The sequence below is a fragment of the Drosophila eugracilis genome, unplaced genomic scaffold (assembly GCF_018153835.1).
Source record: "Drosophila eugracilis isolate 14026-0451.02 unplaced genomic scaffold, ASM1815383v1 contig_952, whole genome shotgun sequence".
NCBI lineage: Eukaryota > Metazoa > Arthropoda > Insecta > Diptera > Drosophilidae > Drosophila > Drosophila eugracilis.
The window spans coordinates 836,678-853,708 of record NW_024573870.1 but is presented as its reverse complement, the minus strand read 5'-3'; the positions used below and the strand labels follow the sequence as shown (position 1 = coordinate 853,708).

General features: G+C 41.7%; 4 protein-coding genes across 6 annotated transcripts; all 4 read left to right on the top strand.

Moving 5' to 3' along the window:
* The first annotated feature begins 509 nt into the window (after positions 1-509).
* Positions 510-3,960, top strand: LOC108106990 (protein transport protein Sec61 subunit alpha). Its single transcript, XM_017214328.2, is given in 5 exon segments — positions 510-676; positions 892-959; positions 2,029-3,120; positions 3,233-3,301; positions 3,303-3,960. Coding segments are annotated over 5 exon segments (1,431 nt in total). The 5' UTR covers positions 510-669; the 3' UTR covers positions 3,498-3,960.
* A 478-nt stretch (positions 3,961-4,438) lies between these two features.
* On the top strand, positions 4,439-6,936 carry LOC108107051 (transmembrane protein 115). 3 transcript variants are annotated; one of them, XR_001772426.2, is made up of 5 exons: positions 4,439-4,513; positions 4,575-5,251; positions 5,511-5,867; positions 6,084-6,655; positions 6,721-6,936. XR_001772426.2 is itself a non-coding variant. In XM_017214414.2 (3 exons), the coding sequence occupies exons 1-3, from the start codon at positions 4,728-4,730 to the stop codon at positions 6,562-6,564; spliced, it is 1,362 nt and encodes a 453-aa protein (XP_017069903.1). In that variant the 5' UTR covers positions 4,495-4,727; the 3' UTR covers positions 6,565-6,936. The 3 variants fall into 3 exon arrangements, 1 of the variants encoding a protein (XP_017069903.1); XR_001772425.2 differs by having other exon boundaries at positions 4,495-5,251; XM_017214414.2 differs by having other exon boundaries at positions 4,495-5,251; positions 6,084-6,936.
* A 523-nt stretch (positions 6,937-7,459) lies between these two features.
* On the top strand, positions 7,460-14,435 carry LOC108107050 (UDP-N-acetylhexosamine pyrophosphorylase). Its single transcript, XM_017214412.2, is given in 4 exon segments — positions 7,460-7,784; positions 10,041-10,204; positions 10,206-10,428; positions 13,025-14,435. Coding segments are annotated over 4 exon segments (1,569 nt in total). The 5' UTR covers positions 7,460-7,717; the 3' UTR covers positions 14,140-14,435.
* Positions 14,436-15,310: 875 nt separating this feature from the next.
* On the top strand, positions 15,311-17,031 carry LOC108107178 (MTRF1L release factor glutamine methyltransferase). Its single transcript, XM_017214597.2, is given in 4 exon segments — positions 15,311-15,603; positions 15,662-15,679; positions 15,681-16,183; positions 16,243-17,031. Coding segments are annotated over 4 exon segments (975 nt in total). The 5' UTR covers positions 15,311-15,390; the 3' UTR covers positions 16,484-17,031.

Below are 17,031 nucleotides of genomic sequence, written 5' to 3'. Positions count from 1 at the left end.
GAGTTCTAGAGCTGTCAAAACATGTATCGCAGTGCCGATAATATCGGTTGTTATTAGTATAAGCCGGGTAGGTAGGAGCGTGTATTAACTAGTGAGGAGCTTGTCCTTGATAGATTCCTGAGGGTGTGTTGGATAACTGCTATTATTCCCTTAATTTTAAACTTTAATCTTAGTTGTAAACCCACAACGAAAAAAATCGTTATAGTTATAGCTTTTTCAGCATTTTCTGTATATACAATTTTTTTTTTATTATTTTTAAATTAATGCAATATTCAAAGTGAAGGAAAAAATACTCAGAGTTTTTGTCAAACAATTTAGAAGTGTCTAAAGAGTAATTTTCTGACTACACAAGCATTAAAAGGTAAATATTGTCGACGGGCGGCGTAGTAGTGTTATAGCCACATAAACTCTGTTACTTAACAGCACCGTGTAAAGAGGCCGAAAATCATGTGACCAGCATGCAAAAAAGGAAGACCCTAAATAATTTATCCACACAGTTTTGACACGTCGACTTTCGTCTTTCGCTTCGCCTTCCATTCGGTTTCATTCGGTTTTTGAAATTTGACGTTCGCTGTGCTCTTAAGGCAAGACTTTCTGATTTTAGTAGAAAGTGCAGTAATTAAGCCACCCACTCATTTCCCAGGCGAGCAGTGACACAAGTCCGGAAACATGGGGAGTAAGTAAAACGCCAGACATCCTAAAATCACCAAAGTGCAGTGGTTTCTGTGTGAAAGTGCCGCCCTGGCGATGCCGCTCGCACCCCCGTTGCTCATTGCTTACGTATACAAAAAAGATTCGGCGTGCGTTTCGTTGTGACCGAAAAATTGCAATTAAATGCAAAGCCTCTAGAACGCAGTGCCTAATGCAGTTCTTTCCATTCACTTTTTGCAGTCAAGTTCCTGGAAGTTATCAAACCCTTCTGCAGTATACTGCCAGAAATCGCAAAACCGGAGCGCAAGGTGTGTATAAATCTTTTTTTCTAATGATCAAAGTCTATGGTAATAGGCATTATTTGGGTGTTTCATTAAAAGCTCAAATATGTCGAATAATTTGCGGCTTTTTTATGTTGTACGTGTATCTTACCGAGCTAATCTCCCCCTACCTTTGCCAGTGTTGCCAGCGCACGCGTTTCGTGGTTGCTTTCACTTGTCAAAATTGAACATCGCCACGCAAACAGTTTGCTCTTCATTTAGTAGAAGGCAAGCAGAAGCAGCATGCAAACATCCCATAAGAGAAGTAATGTGTGGTGAAATACATTCGAAGATTCAGTTACTTTTAATGTCCTCAATATTCGTTTAATGTTTTTAAAGATACATTTTTACGTCTGTCTAGATTTCATTATTCTTTAGGTTCAAAGTACTCATAAATTATGTATTTACATGCTTTAGTGTGTTTCTTAGTCTTTTTCATTCATAATTAGTTTGATTTCCACCTCATTGCTTCTGCTACTTTTCTTATCACCTGGCTACTTGTTGCCATACTCCTATTTTACACACATATATACACACCACACGCCCGCAAAGTGACAAACAAACGCTACGTGGAAACGTCAAACTTCGGCTCATCCGATGCCGAAACCCGAAGCACCGCCGACGTCAGTTTCGTTTGTTTTTGTTGCTCACAGATGACGTACGATGACAGCTACGAACAACGAAAACTTAACTTGATTTTGTTTAAACAATTCACACACGTACACATATGAATGGTGGGCATGTAGGTCAACATAGCGGGAGTTTTATTTGCAGAGTTTGAAATTCAAGGGTAAAGCTTGAAATTTAAGAAGAAAAAATTTTAAAATTTCGGTTAAAGCTTAGTTTAATTTAAATATCTGTGGCTAACAAATAAAGTTCAGCAGTAATTGTTTTTAATGTTAAATTGAAAAAAAAATCACTAGAATTTAAAAATGTCTAAATATAGAAATGGTTTTATCAAATGTTTTATATATTTCTAATAACCAAATAATGCAGTTTCAAATAACAATTCCACTGCACCATGACTGATTTCCGACATGTTCCCCTTCGATTCCAGATCCAATTCAGGGAGAAAGTGCTATGGACTGCCATCACGCTGTTCATTTTCCTGGTTTGTTGCCAGATCCCGCTTTTCGGAATCATGAGCTCGGACTCTGCGGATCCCTTCTACTGGATCCGTGTGATCCTTGCTTCCAACCGTGGTACCCTTATGGAGCTGGGTATCTCGCCCATCGTGACATCGGGTTTGATTATGCAGCTGCTGGCCGGAGCGAAGATCATTGAGGTCGGTGATACGCCCAAGGATCGTGCTCTGTTCAACGGCGCCCAAAAGCTCTTCGGCATGGTGATCACCATCGGCCAGGCCATCGTCTATGTGATGACTGGCATGTACGGTGATCCGTCTGAGATCGGAGCCGGTGTTTGTCTGCTGATCATCATCCAGCTGTTCGCCGCTGGTCTGATTGTGTTGCTGCTGGACGAGCTCCTCCAGAAGGGCTACGGACTGGGATCGGGTATTTCCCTTTTCATTGCCACCAACATTTGCGAAACGATCGTGTGGAAGGCATTCAGCCCCACCACCGTGACAACAGGACGTGGTACCGAATTCGAGGGCGCTGTGATTGCTCTGTTCCACCTGATGGCCACCAGGAACGATAAGGTGCGCGCACTGCGTGAGGCTTTCTACCGCCAGAATCTGCCCAACTTGATGAACCTGCTGGCCACCGTGCTGGTATTCGCTGTGGTCATATACTTCCAAGGCTTCCGTGTAGATCTACCAATCAAGAGTGCCCGTTACCGCGGCCAGTACAGCAGCTACCCAATCAAGCTGTTCTACACCTCGAACATTCCCATCATCCTGCAGTCTGCACTCGTGTCCAACTTATACGTCATCTCTCAGATGCTGGCTGTCAAGTTCCAGGGTAACTTCTTCATCAACCTTTTGGGTGTGTGGGCTGATGTTGGAGGCGGCGGCCCGGCCCGCTCCTATCCCATCGGAGGTCTGTGCTATTACCTGTCGCCCCCGGAGAGCGTAGGCCACATCCTGACCGACCCCATCCACGCTTTGCTCTACATCGTCTTCATGTTAGGCTCCTGCGCGTTCTTCTCCAAGACCTGGATCGATGTGTCTGGCAGCTCAGCCAAGGATGTAAGTATTTGAGTATTAGATTTGAGTTTGCTGTGAAACCTTTGGATTCCTCCAGCTGCTTATGAAATAATTTAGATTTTATTGGTTTACTAATTTGCTTTTTGCCCTTCAGGTTGCCAAGCAGCTGAAGGAACAGCACATGGTGATGCGTGGCCATCGCGAGAACTCGATGATCCACGAGCTTAAACCGCTACATCCCAACGGCGGCTGCTTTCGGTGGTCTCTGCATCGGAGCTTTGTCTGTGATGGCCGACTTCCTGGGAGCCATTGGCTCTGGAACGGGTATCCTGCTGGCGGTGACTATCATCTACCAGTACTTTGAGATTTTCGTTAAGGAGCAGTCGGAGATGGGCGGTATGGGCACGCTGCTGTTCTAAGCAGTCTAGAGAAGATTACCCGCGATCCAATCAACAATAACTAATACTTCATCATACTTCCCACACGCTCGCTCCCATTAAAAACAAACTAAATTACCTGTTTTGTTTTTTTTTTTCGTCCCTTGTCAAAACACCCACAATATGCTTAAATTCTAAGCCTTTGGCTGCTATTCCATCTTCCCAACCAACAGAAGCGTACATAAAAAGGCATAAGAGGACCTTTATTTTGAGTAGTTTTTAGTTTTATTCAAATGTGAGACTACATTGCTTAAGTTCAATATTTGTGCGAATTGATTGAATTTCAATGCAATTACTTGTTTTAATATTAAATCAATTGAATTATACTTTAAATACGATCGTGAATGGAGACATTGAAATTATTAAAGCGAAGATGTACATCAATCGAACACATGCATACAAATTGTCATAATAAAACGTAAATTAGATAACTTTTTTAAACGAATTCATTGTTTTATTTCGATTTTATTTTGGGATCAGCAAAGGAAAGCAATATTTAATTTGGTTATGTAAGTTTTCGTACTGATTTTACAAGGCCAAGGTGATTTTTAAAGTGCAAACATTAAAACTGCAGTCTAAAGTTCAGAAAAAATTTGCAAGTATTTTGAATAAATAAAATAAAGGGCGCAAAAATGTAAAAGTGATATTCGATAGCACAGCCTTTCGATAAATGCTAATGCAACCAAATTAATCTTCTTTTAACAATGGACAGCAATAAAAACATTTTTCTTTGATTTTAATAACTTTTATTTTTGATGGTACCAAGATTACGCTTCGCCAGTGCAATATTGCGAAGAGTTTCTGTAATTATATATTGGAAAATGCCATACAGTTTTTATAAATTAAACAATTGCAAAGAACATCAATTTATTTAAATATTAAATGAATTTAAATCATATGCTCTTAGAATAATGTTTAAGTTTTGGAAAAACTGCACTTTTCAGTAGAAAACCAGGGCTGGTCGAGAGCATTTGGTGAAAAATCCATTTCAGCATCTGGTAACACTCCCTGGAGCAAAATGAAAAATATAATATTTATTATTAAAATCGTAAATATTAGCAAATGAACCACTTTGACGCCCCTCGAACGTGTTGAGTTGCGAGGCCTACAAGCACAGAAGCGCATTTAAGCCCTGCCGGATTGAGTTCGGTGACCAGGAGCTCCGAGGACAACTAAAAATCAGTTCGAACTCCGGGAGAAGCGATCGGTGCCATGTCAGCTCCACTGGCCAGAAACTGGCCGTACATCTGGCAACAATTGAACGCCCTGCTGCACAACACCTCGCCGGTCATCACGCTGATCTGCGTGGTGACCACCTTCGGCTACCTGCTGTCTTTCTCAGAGACCGCTATCCTGTTGCTCAGTGTCACGCCCGGATACATTTTGCCGAACGGCAAGTTCTGGATATGGACTGCCTTCACATTCTGCTTCATCGAGCTGCACTGGTGGGAGGTGGCCGTTGACGTGGTCACCGTGGGCCTCTGCGGCAAGATGCTGGAGCCTCTCTGGGGCCAGCTGGAGATGTTTAAGTTTTTCGCGCTGAGTAACTTCGGAGTGTCGCTGTTGACCACCGTCTACTACTTGTTCTACTATATGGTCACCAAGAACCCAACCATCCTTTTCGACGTACACATCCACGGCCTGGCCGGCTACGTGGCCGGAATCTGTGTGGCCGTGCGCCAGATAATGCCTGATCACCTGATCTTTAAGACTCGATACGGACGTCTCACCAATAGGTGAGCCAATAGGTTAAGTTTAGTCAGGAACTATCTATCTAATGCTGCAAAAAAGACACATTTTTGAGGACTATGTGTGTATCTGCCTTGTAGATATGGTGATATTTCTTGGAATCATTTGAACATATTAAGATAAGACGCACAAAACGATGTATAGTGTCCTTTTAAACTTCCTTTTAGCCTAATTTCTATTGAACAGAAAAAAAGGGTAACAATTCTAGAATACTTAAATTACAATTATGAACTTTGTTATTCACAGGAACGTTCCACTCACCGTGCTGATTATGGCTATTATCTTATGGGCCATTGGCCTCCTGGATGGCACTTACCCAGCCATGTTTGCCTCCGGATCGCTTGTTTCATGGATCTATCTCCGCTTCTACCAACACCATCCCAATGGACGTGGCGACAGCTCGGAGAGTTTCACGTTCGTCAGCTTCTTCCCGAACGTATCGCAGCCGTTTATCAGCGTGTTGGTTAATCCCATTTACAACTGCTGTTTGCGGGCGGGCGTGGTCAAGACGCCCACGCCGCTGCGGACGATATCCACAGCCAGCCTGACTTCGATATCGGTGCAAATGCCGGGCGTGGATCCGCATGATATTGAGAGAAGGAGGTAAGTATATGCGTTAAGTAAATATTGTTGCTTAACCAGTATATTCATGGATTTGTAAATCTTTCTTGATATCAATTTAAGTATGCTTATCTTAAGAACAATTTCGCAATTAATCATAACAGCTAAATAATTGTTTTTTAGATAAGCTCTCAATTACTGATCGAATAAGTTCGTTTTACGAACTTCTTATTAATGGTTGCGTTTGTTTGGTTTTAGGCAAATTGCCTTGAAGGCGCTGAGCGAACGCTTGAAGGCGACGGACTCCACTCGTCACTCCCAGCTGCCCAAGTCGTTCCCACAGCAGCAACAGCTGCAACATCATCACCAACACGCGCCACATCAGCAGCAAAAGCATCACAGTCACGGAGGTGGGCACAGTCACAGCCATGGAACGGGTCATAGTCACAGCCACGGAGCGGGACATAGTCAAGGTCATGGTCATAGCCACGGTCCGGGCCCAGCTCAGATGCCACAGCCGGACTTCCTTAAGCCCACCAGCAGCTCCAGCAAGCTGCCCATTACAACGTCGCGAGCAGAACCGCGAATGATCAGCACAATGAGTCCAATCGCAATACCCATGCCTGCGCCACCGCCCAAGGAGGGGAATATTCCGGTTGAAGGCACTGAGTCCTCAACCGGCGGCGAGGCTACACTTATCAACCTGGACGACGTACCATCCACGTCTTCGACGGCTTAGACAGTGGTTCTATGCAAACATAAATGAATTTTTGATATTTAAACGAATGATCTAATGATTTACGCCCATGTTTTGTATGATTCTGCATCAAGTACGTACCAGCCCCCGCCCCTATCCGTGTTCCCCTTTTGTAATTACTCTTCGTGTGTTTCGTAGTATCCTGTAGATTTACGCTTGCTTGCTGCGCACACCGCCGGCCGTGCTCCTAGGAACTGCGAATAAGAGAGAAGCAAAAAACAAATACCTTCCAGGCGAAATGAGAATAACTTGAGCCTTTATATAGATGCATACTTTCCTTTGTAGTCTTTACATGTAATTGAAAATGATGCTTTATTTAGTTAATAACTGTAAATATATTTAAAACTCCGATAATAGTATTGTGTCTTTCATATCTCGTGTTTGTGTCCTAAACTTTTTAATTTCCTATTGCCAACGAGCAAAATGGGTTCTTTAACATATACATTTTTTCGAGTATATTCATCACCTTTGCAATCTCACTGCCTATTGTAAATTTAATGTATGTTTTTGCAATTTACTTCTATGTATATTTTGTGTAATTATACTACATCTATTTTTGTAACATTCTGAGCTAATATGATTTTTTTCTTTAGAATACGGATGTTTGATTCGCTTTTATTTCAACCAGGTTTATAGGTCTTTAGCTAGGAAAATAACAAGAATTTAGAATTTTTGTAAAATTGTAAGACTTTACATATAAATAATTGAAAAGTATATAAATAATTCAAAAGAAATAAAGTTAAAAAAGGATTTTGCATATCAAGACAATGATAGTAATGACATATTTTTTGAATTAAACTGTCTATTAAACCGGTTTAGTATATTTTGGTCACCACCCCCATTGGAAAATCCGGATACTTAGCTATGGTCATACTGTGGCCAGCTGGCGCAACCGTTTGTAATCGATATCGATTCTCCGCCCAGTTCTTGGGGCCTAATAAAAAAAGCCCATCAGTCGTGTTTTGCATTGTGTATTTTCGATTTGCTTGTTTACCCAAACGTCTCTCCTCTAGCTGTAAATATCACCGCATCGGGATAAGGATGAATTCATAGGATCGTCGGCGGGAACGGCACAGTCACTGCAAGAACAATTCGCACAGTGTGAAGTGGAGCCATACAGGGTGTTCCCTGCGAAATGGGTCGCAACAACTTTAGTTCGCAACACCAACAGACTCATGTGAGGCGCCATCGGCATGAAAATGGTTAGTTGGAAAGAACCCTACTCAATAATGATAAAAAAAACTCGGAGCCAAGAGCTGCGATAAGGGAAAAAACGGAAAGCACAGAAATACACAGGCAGTAAGACCATGTAAACAACTGCTATCGCTGTTTCGTTCAGTTTTTGGGGTCTGTGTGCGTTTGTTTGTGCGGGAGTGTTTTTGTTGCCGTTTTTTTTGCCTACGTGTGTGTGGCTTCGTGGCAAAAACAACACGGAAACTCGCAATAGTCGGTTGAGATATACCCCTTTATGCTTAATGGTTAAAATGGATGCATACATCGAGGCGCAATATTTAAAAAAATTCATAAATCTTCAATCATTTTTAAACTGCTTCTTATTGAAAAATGTTTCTTTAGTGTTGTTTACTTTTGTATTTATTTAAAAAGATAATGGTTACTTAATTTATTGTGATGCGATTGTAGTTCCTTCCATAGTTCTTAAAAAACGGTAATATTATGGTTTTTCATATATGTACGATAAACAAAAAATAATAATACACCTGATAAATTGCCTTACAACATTTTTATATACATCATTTTATCCTGAGTTTCTGGTTCTCATAAAATTTGTTTTGCAAATTTTCATCCTTACTTGCTGGATTTTTTAAGGGTTAAAAAAGCTTCGTTATCTCCCTTCCTCACTTGTAAACTAATCAATATCGACGTCTACTTTAAAATCAATGGGTGCAAAAACCAAACAAACCGGATAAACACGGTATTAATATCTTAGTCTTTGTTAAGCCATATTTTTGTCAGTTCTTAGCTCACTTAAATGCCATAACCTTTCCAACAACTCCCAATAACCCACTTAACTAGTTTGTAAGCCAGTGCGGTAACTTGTTAATCAGGAACTGAACTAAATATGTAGGTGCCGCCCTTAAGTGTTTCCTTGTGGCTAGAGCTTCTTGGACTCCGGGCAGTACCGCTTACTTTCACTAAAACTAAAGCCCGTGTTCAGGGCCGTTTGGTTTTGGTTTCGATTTCAGTTTCTGACTTTTCGCTCTGCATTTGCAACACGCGGCTTGGCAAATTCGCCCCGCAGCAGAAATGCGATTGGTATTGCTGCAGCCCCAGTAGCCGTATCGCTCAAAACAAAGCCGTGTAATCACGCAAGCCAGTCGCTTGATCGACTATCTGATACCTTATGAGGCTTACTTAAAATACACATTTTATGTATAGATCTCTGAAAACATTCATTTCTGTATGTCAACAAATAACGGAAACCTAAAAAATCTTCTATTTTTTTTTTAAATGTATGTTTCTAAATTTATTGAAATCGTATAACACTTTTATTAAACCAATATAAATTTCAGTGATGAAGTTGAAATTTCTTTTTTATAACAGCTGATTAAATAAATGCTGACATATATTCCTTATTTAAATTATGCTCTTAGATCTATTAATATTCCTACTCTAAAATAAATTATGGGATCACAGGTGTCAGATAAAAGTATAAAGTTCGCCTTCTTAATCGCCAAAAAGTTAAACGAGGGAATGGCCACTTCGTGATTTTCATTTAAATTTTTCATGAAGATCTTTACCCGCCCTTATACCTTTTCTAGGGTATAGCCAAACGACTGTCGGGGCCGTATTTATATGCGGCTGCAAATACGCTAAGAGGCACACTCTCGCACAGTCGCGCCCAAATACCAATATATGTAACCTGCACACTGGCTACTGCCATTCAGATATTCAGACGTTGAGACAATCGCACAGACAGAGACAGATGGAGGCGAAGGCAGTGACGGCTCCACTTGGAGCAAGAAAAACCACTGAGGGCGATCGCTTGGCGCTCAGTTGCGCTTTGGTTACCACGTATAACGGTTCGCCATAAAGTCCGGACAACCTGAAAACACTGTATATTTTTATCGCACTCGCCAAATAATCAGTCCGCGGGAGAGAAAAGTAAATACACACCTTTTGGAGCGGCTGCTCCATTAGCTAAGTTAACAAACAGATAGGAGCAATTTTTTAACAAGTGATCTTAAAAGATATTTTTGAAAAGATCATGTCTTGAAAACGCTAATAAACTTTAAACTTTAAAGATTTCTCGTTTTAACCGATCAAAAGCTAAGAAAATTGTATACCACCCAGACAAGATCTCACGAAATAAAAGTTTAAGATAACTTAATAGTATCAAAGGGTAGCCATATGTTATTATAAGATGCGAAATAATGAAACGTATACATATAATTTTCCTTTAAATTATCCACTGATATTTTGTCTTTCTACTTATACAGCTGGCGGTGCAACAACAAATTCACAAAACGCAGCAAAGCCTACGCTAACAATGACGGACTACCTGTCGCTGCACTCGCGACTCGCCCAGGTGGGCCAGGAGCACTTGTTAAAGTTTTGGCCGGAGCTATCAAATGACGAACGTGCAGAACTGGCGCGGGACATCAAAGGAGCTGAATCTGGACGAGATCAAGTTTTACTTCGATCGGGCTACTGTCTCTATGAACGAAAATGGCATTAAGCTGGACGATCGTCTGCAGCCGCTACCTGAGGGCAAGCTCATCTCAATCGCAAGGACGCCGTTGGAGAAGGTGGCCGCCTACCGGGATGAGGGTCTTCAGCAGATCAGCAATGGACATGTCGCTGTGTTGCTAATGGCTGGCGGACAAGGTAAGATATCCAATTCCTAATTATAATGGGTATTAAGGGAATATAAAGTATAGGAAACTTAGACACAAAAGCACACTTGTTTTTAATTAGTCTAATTTATTAGGCTTTCCGTTGTTAAGCCATTTAAACCAAAAGTTGAGCAGACTTGTGTTCGACTACTAGGCAGTTGACAATCTTTAATGACGTTTTGGCTTACAATCAGGTGTTTGACTCCTCCAACATTGATAGCGAAAATGATTAGGTTACTGGAAAATTAGTCATAGGGTTTTCAGATTTATCAAAATTCGTTTATATTTTCTATTTAAATGGATTATTATTCGTTTCTTAAGCATCTGCTCGATTATGAAGGCATTAATATATCAGTTATAGTTAGATAGCATTAATATATGTTTGATAAGTTCCTTGCAAAGTCAAGTCCAGCTCTCAAAGAGTTTCAGATATCAAAATACTATGTATTTGTTTGTATTTTTAACACAATTTCCTTTGATAACCCATAAAGCGAGATATTTTGTTTCATTCCGCAATCAGTCATCCACAGAAATTCGTCGTTGGTGTGCGATGAACATAATGTAAACTGAACCAAAGCAACAACTTCAACATTAGCAGACCAGCAACTGCTGTTGAGTGTGTGTGCTTGTATTAAAGCTAATTAACTTGATACAAAAGTGCTCCATCGAGCTCACAAATACACGCAATCTCAATCAGCTGCCCACTCATGCAGCTGCATTGTAATTGTAATTGTAATTCCGTTTGCAAGACAAAAAGCAAAATGAAAATAAAAATAAAAATAAAAAACCGCGCCAGGCCAGCAACAATTTCAAGCCATTCTTATGGCCAGACTTGCCTTTCTTTTTTTTTATTGCTCGGGCCAGTGCTCTTTTGAGTAGAAACATTGAAATTGTGGGCGGCATTTGACATTTCCTTACCCGATCCACGGCCAAACAGTCCAATCACGTAATTGCCTTTTGGGATATCAAGAAAACGAAGTCATCTGGAGTTGGGGCAGGGCAATGGAACCTGCTCAGTCGTAGTATTATTTCTAGCACGTTCAACTTCGAGAGGAGCCATAAATAGTAGACCTAGATAGCGGCTCGATTTCCGAGAACTTTTGGCCAGGAGTGGAAGTTCCGCTTGACAAACCGATAAGCAACATATTGGAAATGGGCGATAATTAACAAGAGGAAACGCTATAGTCGAGTGCCGCGACTATAAGATACCCGTTACTGTTTTACACAATTTTAAAATATTAATTTTGCTAGTGGAAATTCACAAGGCGCCACCTATTGTCAGAGGAAGTATGTTGAGTATGCTTATAGTGACGTCACTGCCCATGTGGAGCCTTATAACCTTAATTTCTTCATAAATAGCGAAATAATGTTCCGATTTGAAAAATCTTTTGTAAATCGATAGATATTAACAGAAATAAGTTACACAAGATCAAACGAAGGCATTCATAATAATATTATAGACCCACAGTTTTCCGCGGTTTGTGGGCGTTAGAGTGGGCGTGGCCGGATGCAACTTCGTGCCAAGTTGCAGAGGCATCACCCAAATACGTGTTCCTAAGCAAAATTGTGTAGCTCTTATAGTTTTCGAGATTTTTGCATTTTTGGTTTTTCGGGTTTTGTGGGCGTTAGAGTGGGCGTGGCGTGATCGGAAAAAAACAATTCGCATTGGGAGCATCGTAGAAACATACGTGCTTAATCCAAACTTTCTATCGCTTATAGTTACCGAGATATCAGCTTTTCTAGAAAATCCGAAAACCGTCTTTTGAGCCTTGTGGGCGTATGGGTGGGTGTGGCCGGATAGTAGTACTACTATAAGATGCGCTGTCATCTAAAGATTATACTTTCTGAATTTCAACTTTCTAACTGCAATAGTTCCTGAGATTTCAGCAATTTTAGTTTTTTGCGATTTGTGGGCGTTAGAGTGGGCGTGGCAGGATGCTGTAATAAACTTGCGCTGTCCCGGGACCTCAAGAATCTTCATGCTTAATCTCAACCTTGTATCTGCTATAGTTCCTGAGATCTCAGCGTTCATACGGACGGACGGACGGACGGACGGACGGACGGACGGACGGACGGACGGACGGACGGACGGACGGACGGACGGACGGACGGACGGACAGACGGACATGGCTCAATCGACTTCGCTATTGATCCTGATCAAGAATATATATACTTTATAGGGTCGCAAAAGCTTCCTTCTATCTGTTACATACTTTTCAACGAATCTAGTATACCCTTTTACTCTACGAGTAACGGGTATAAAAACCGGTAGTGGAACTGACCTTAAGCAAGCAGCTTATAAATGTTAAAATGGTTCAGACAAAAGACAAAATAAAGAGCGTTGGCTGGAAAAGAAACTTGTTTTTAAGGTGAACATGGTGAGCCATCAGAAATGCTGTTTCTTGTCAGTGAGTGATAAATCGATTCAGGGATATTCATCCATTTATTGACAATTTTCGTACAACAATATTTTCTGCAGAATATCAATATGTTGCACCACTGTTTTCCCTATCTCATATATCTTTTTGGGATTTTTAATTACCTTTGCCGTGACACTTATATAATATTTATGTTCTTATCATTCGTAGGCACACGACTTGGCTTCGATCACCCCAAGGGAATGTATGACGTGGGGCTTCAGTCCCGGAAGACCCTGTTCCGCATTCAAGCCGAGCGAATCCTAAAGCTGGAGGAGCTGGCCCAGGAGGCAAACGGCAAACGAGGTCACATCACTTGGTACATAATGACGTCGGAGCACACAGTGCAACCCACTTATGACTACTTCGTGGCCAACAACTTCTTCGGCCTGAAGGCGGAGAACGTGCTACTGTTCGAGCAGGGATCGCTGCCGTGTTTCGAATACGATGGACGCATCATTCTGGACGAGAAGCACAGGATCGCGAGAGCCCCAGATGGAAACGGAGGAATCTATCGGGCGATGAAGCGCCAGGGGATACTGGACGACATGCAGAAGCGGGGTGTATTATATCTGCACGCCCACAGCGTGGACAACATACTAATTAAGGTGGCCGATCCCGTCTTTATTGGCTATTGTGTACAAGAGAAGGCCGAATGCGCTGCAAAGGTGGTAGAGAAGGCGGCGCCAAATGAGGCAGTCGGCGTGGTGGCCATTGTGGATGGAAAATACCAAGTGGTGGAGTACAGCGAGATCTCGGCCAAGACAGCCGAGATGCGGAACTCGGACGGCAGGCTGACCTTCAGTGCAGGAAACATCTGCAACCATTTCTTTAGCTCAAACTTCCTGCAAAAGATAGGCACCACGTTTGAACAGGAGCTGAAGCTGCATGTGGCCAAAAAGAAGATTCCTTTCGTGGATAACGCCGGCAAGCGGCTGACCCCCGAAAAGCCCAACGGAATTAAGATTGAGAAGTTTGTCTTTGATGTGTTCGAGTTCGCTCAGAAGTTCGTGGCCATGGAAGTCCCACGCGACGAGGAGTTCAGCGCCTTGAAGAACTCTGATGTGGCCGGCAAGGATTGCCCCAGCACTGCCCGATCAGACCTTCATCGACTGCACAAGAAATATATTGAAAGTGCCGGCGGCATAGTGCATGGCGAAGTCTGCGAGATTTCGCCATTCATCACATACGCCGGGGAGAATCTCGCCTCGCAGGTTGAGGGCAAATCGTTCACCAGTCCCGTCTATCTCCGGGACACCCGCGATCCCATGCATGGACACCTCTAATCAGGGGCATTTGCGAAGCATAGACTGATGGACGGATGGTAGTTGTTTCGGTTATTTGTAAATTATTCGTTTACCGTTTTTGAACGTTGTAATTCCCAAGCTAAAGTTAGTGCACAGAAATTCCACTGATTTCAGTACTTAAAGGAGACTTGTAAAAATTTGTTACCTATTGTGTCCGTTGTTTTTTTCGTTTTGAAAATAATTGTGCAATCGTAATGTGAATATATACAATATATAGAACACGTAAAATGAATATTTTAATATGTTGTAAAATACAAAAATTATAAGTACGGCCAGCGAATTGATTTTTACTTCTTGGGGAATCGGAATTTTTACAAGATATTGCAGTAAACAAGACCAATCAATATGTTTGATCAGGTGTCGTTCTTTATTTGCAAGGTTGTTAGGGAGGTATCGGTAAAGTATCTTATTTGAACAAAATGTACCCAATGCCCTTGTTGATTCTAAAATTCTATGAGTTTTTTTTATTTATCTTTAGATGTACTAAAATCATAAGACTATCAATTATTGACTTTTTGTCCTATGCACGCCACTATTCTGCAAAAACTAACTTAAGGTACGCATTTAATCGAATTCATAGGTTCTTTTAAGAAATTTTAATTTTTGAACCCAAGACCTTGTGTAAATTGTCACTTACTCCAACTATTAATTTCCAAACCTGTTAATCCGTCTTGATTTTAGCTTGGTGGCTATGCTACCTATGCTAGATGTAATGATAAGGTAGTGTGGTAATGCAAGAGAGCAAAATATGGAGTGGGTTATGATCATGTCGTGATTAATTATTGGAATGTCTATAAAATAAATGGTGCTCGTTGAAATAATCGTAGTACACTAGTTTATATAGGCATGCCTTTAATCTGAATTCTTCCAATTGTGGTTATATAATTATAGTTCCCTATGTTAAAAGCACACAAGTTTCCCTTATTCAGACTATGACATCATATTTGTTAAAATGTCAATCAGGGCATGAATAATTATTAGTGCTTTATCAAAGGGCGATTCTAACATACAGAATATCTCGAAAATTTAAACATACCGCCAAACAACTAAAAAGAGCTGTCATACTTTTTTGCCCAATGGTAACACTTGAAGCGTGAACATTGAGTTGGATTCAAATTCCCTTCAGTATATTATAACGGTTGTGCAACGGTCACGCTGGAACGAACTGTGGGACAGTGGGGTCGTCAAAATTTTGTTGTTAATCAATAGCAATTAGATAATAAGTGAAATATGCTTAGACAACTGACACGATCAGTGGGCATGACCTCGCGGTTAGTCAGGCAGGTCAACTATGCCACCAGCTCCCCGACTGGGCCGTCCCAAATTCCCGTAACCACGGCCCTGGAAAACGGGAGGTGGGCAGAAAAGCTCAAGGCCGCCGGCGTTGAGGACACGGAATTCAACCTAAAGTGCATTGTGTCTCATGTCCTGAAGCAAAAATTCGTAATGTTTCTTTTACAAAAAACCTTTTAGATCAACTAACCATGTTTTTCATCAGCAGAATTCGGTGCCGGACTCCTTTCGACCAGTTGCAGTTCAATCCTGGCCAACTGGCGGACTTCGAGCACTTTCTGGAGGCTCGATGTGCTCGGATGCCGCTGCAGCACATCATCGGCGAATGGGACTTCATGGACATCACCTTGAAGACGTCGCCTTCGGTCTTTATTCCGCGCCCTGAAACGGAGGAGTTTATGCGGCTGGTGATTGATGACCACAAGGATACGAAGCACGTTGACCTGCTGGAGGTCGGGTGTGGCTCGGGGGCTATGTCCTTGTCTATGTTGCACAGCTTGCCGCAGGTGGATGCCACCGCGATCGAGCGAAGCAAGGCTGCCACCGTGCTGGCAGCGGAGAATGCCAAGATGCTGGGCTTGTTGAACCGTTTCAGTGTGCATAACCACACCATGGAGGAAGACAAGTACTTGCCGGAGGAGCTGAAGGACAAGAAGTATGACTTGATCATCTCCAATCCGCCTTATGTCAAGACAGAGGAGTTTCAGTTCCTGCACCCCGAAGTGGTTGTGTGAGTAGGGCACGCTTATTCCAAAAAAATTAGTCCATTGATTATCCATATTCCCTTAGCTATGAGAACCTGAATGCTCTGGACGGGGGCTCCGATGGATTGAGGGTGGCTCGTTTGGTATTTGATCTGGCCTGCCGGCACTTGCGTCCTGGCGGCAAGCTCTGGCTGGAGCTGGGAAATGACCATCCACCGATGGTAAAGACCATAATGAATCTGAAGTACGAGGGTCGGCTCAAGTTCATTGCCAGCTACAGTGACCAGTATAAGCGCGAGAGATTCGTCCAGATCGAGAAGGTCTAGAAGGCGTTACCTCATTAACAGGACAGGATGATATGACTTAGACAATGCAATTAGCTATTACGTTGCCCATGCATTTAGCTGTGATTTGATTTACGACCACAAAACCCCTGCACGCTGCCCAGAGACGCGCACGTATATATATTGAATATATAGCGCTATTATTACTTACGTTTTTAATTTAATCTTGTAGTAAAATCAAGTTCATTGACAGGCATAGGCGGGTTTACTTAATGGATATGCCGCGTAGTTTTGTTATGTGTCGTGATTTATGTCTACGTTGGGTTTTGTATCTAAAAAATATAGTTACAGGCAAAAGACTGAGGACCGCCTCAGGATCAATACTTACTTACCTATCTATCTGGATCATACTGATCAAGAACGTTTAAGACCGACAATTCATGAACATGCTCAAATGATTACCAATTAAAATTTTATTTATAACTAAAGGATCATGTAGTGGGCAGTACTGAGTACTGTGATCATCTGGAGGAAAATACCGTACGGTAACCAATTTAGTGAATTGTAAAAATATAAAAAATTAAAACTCA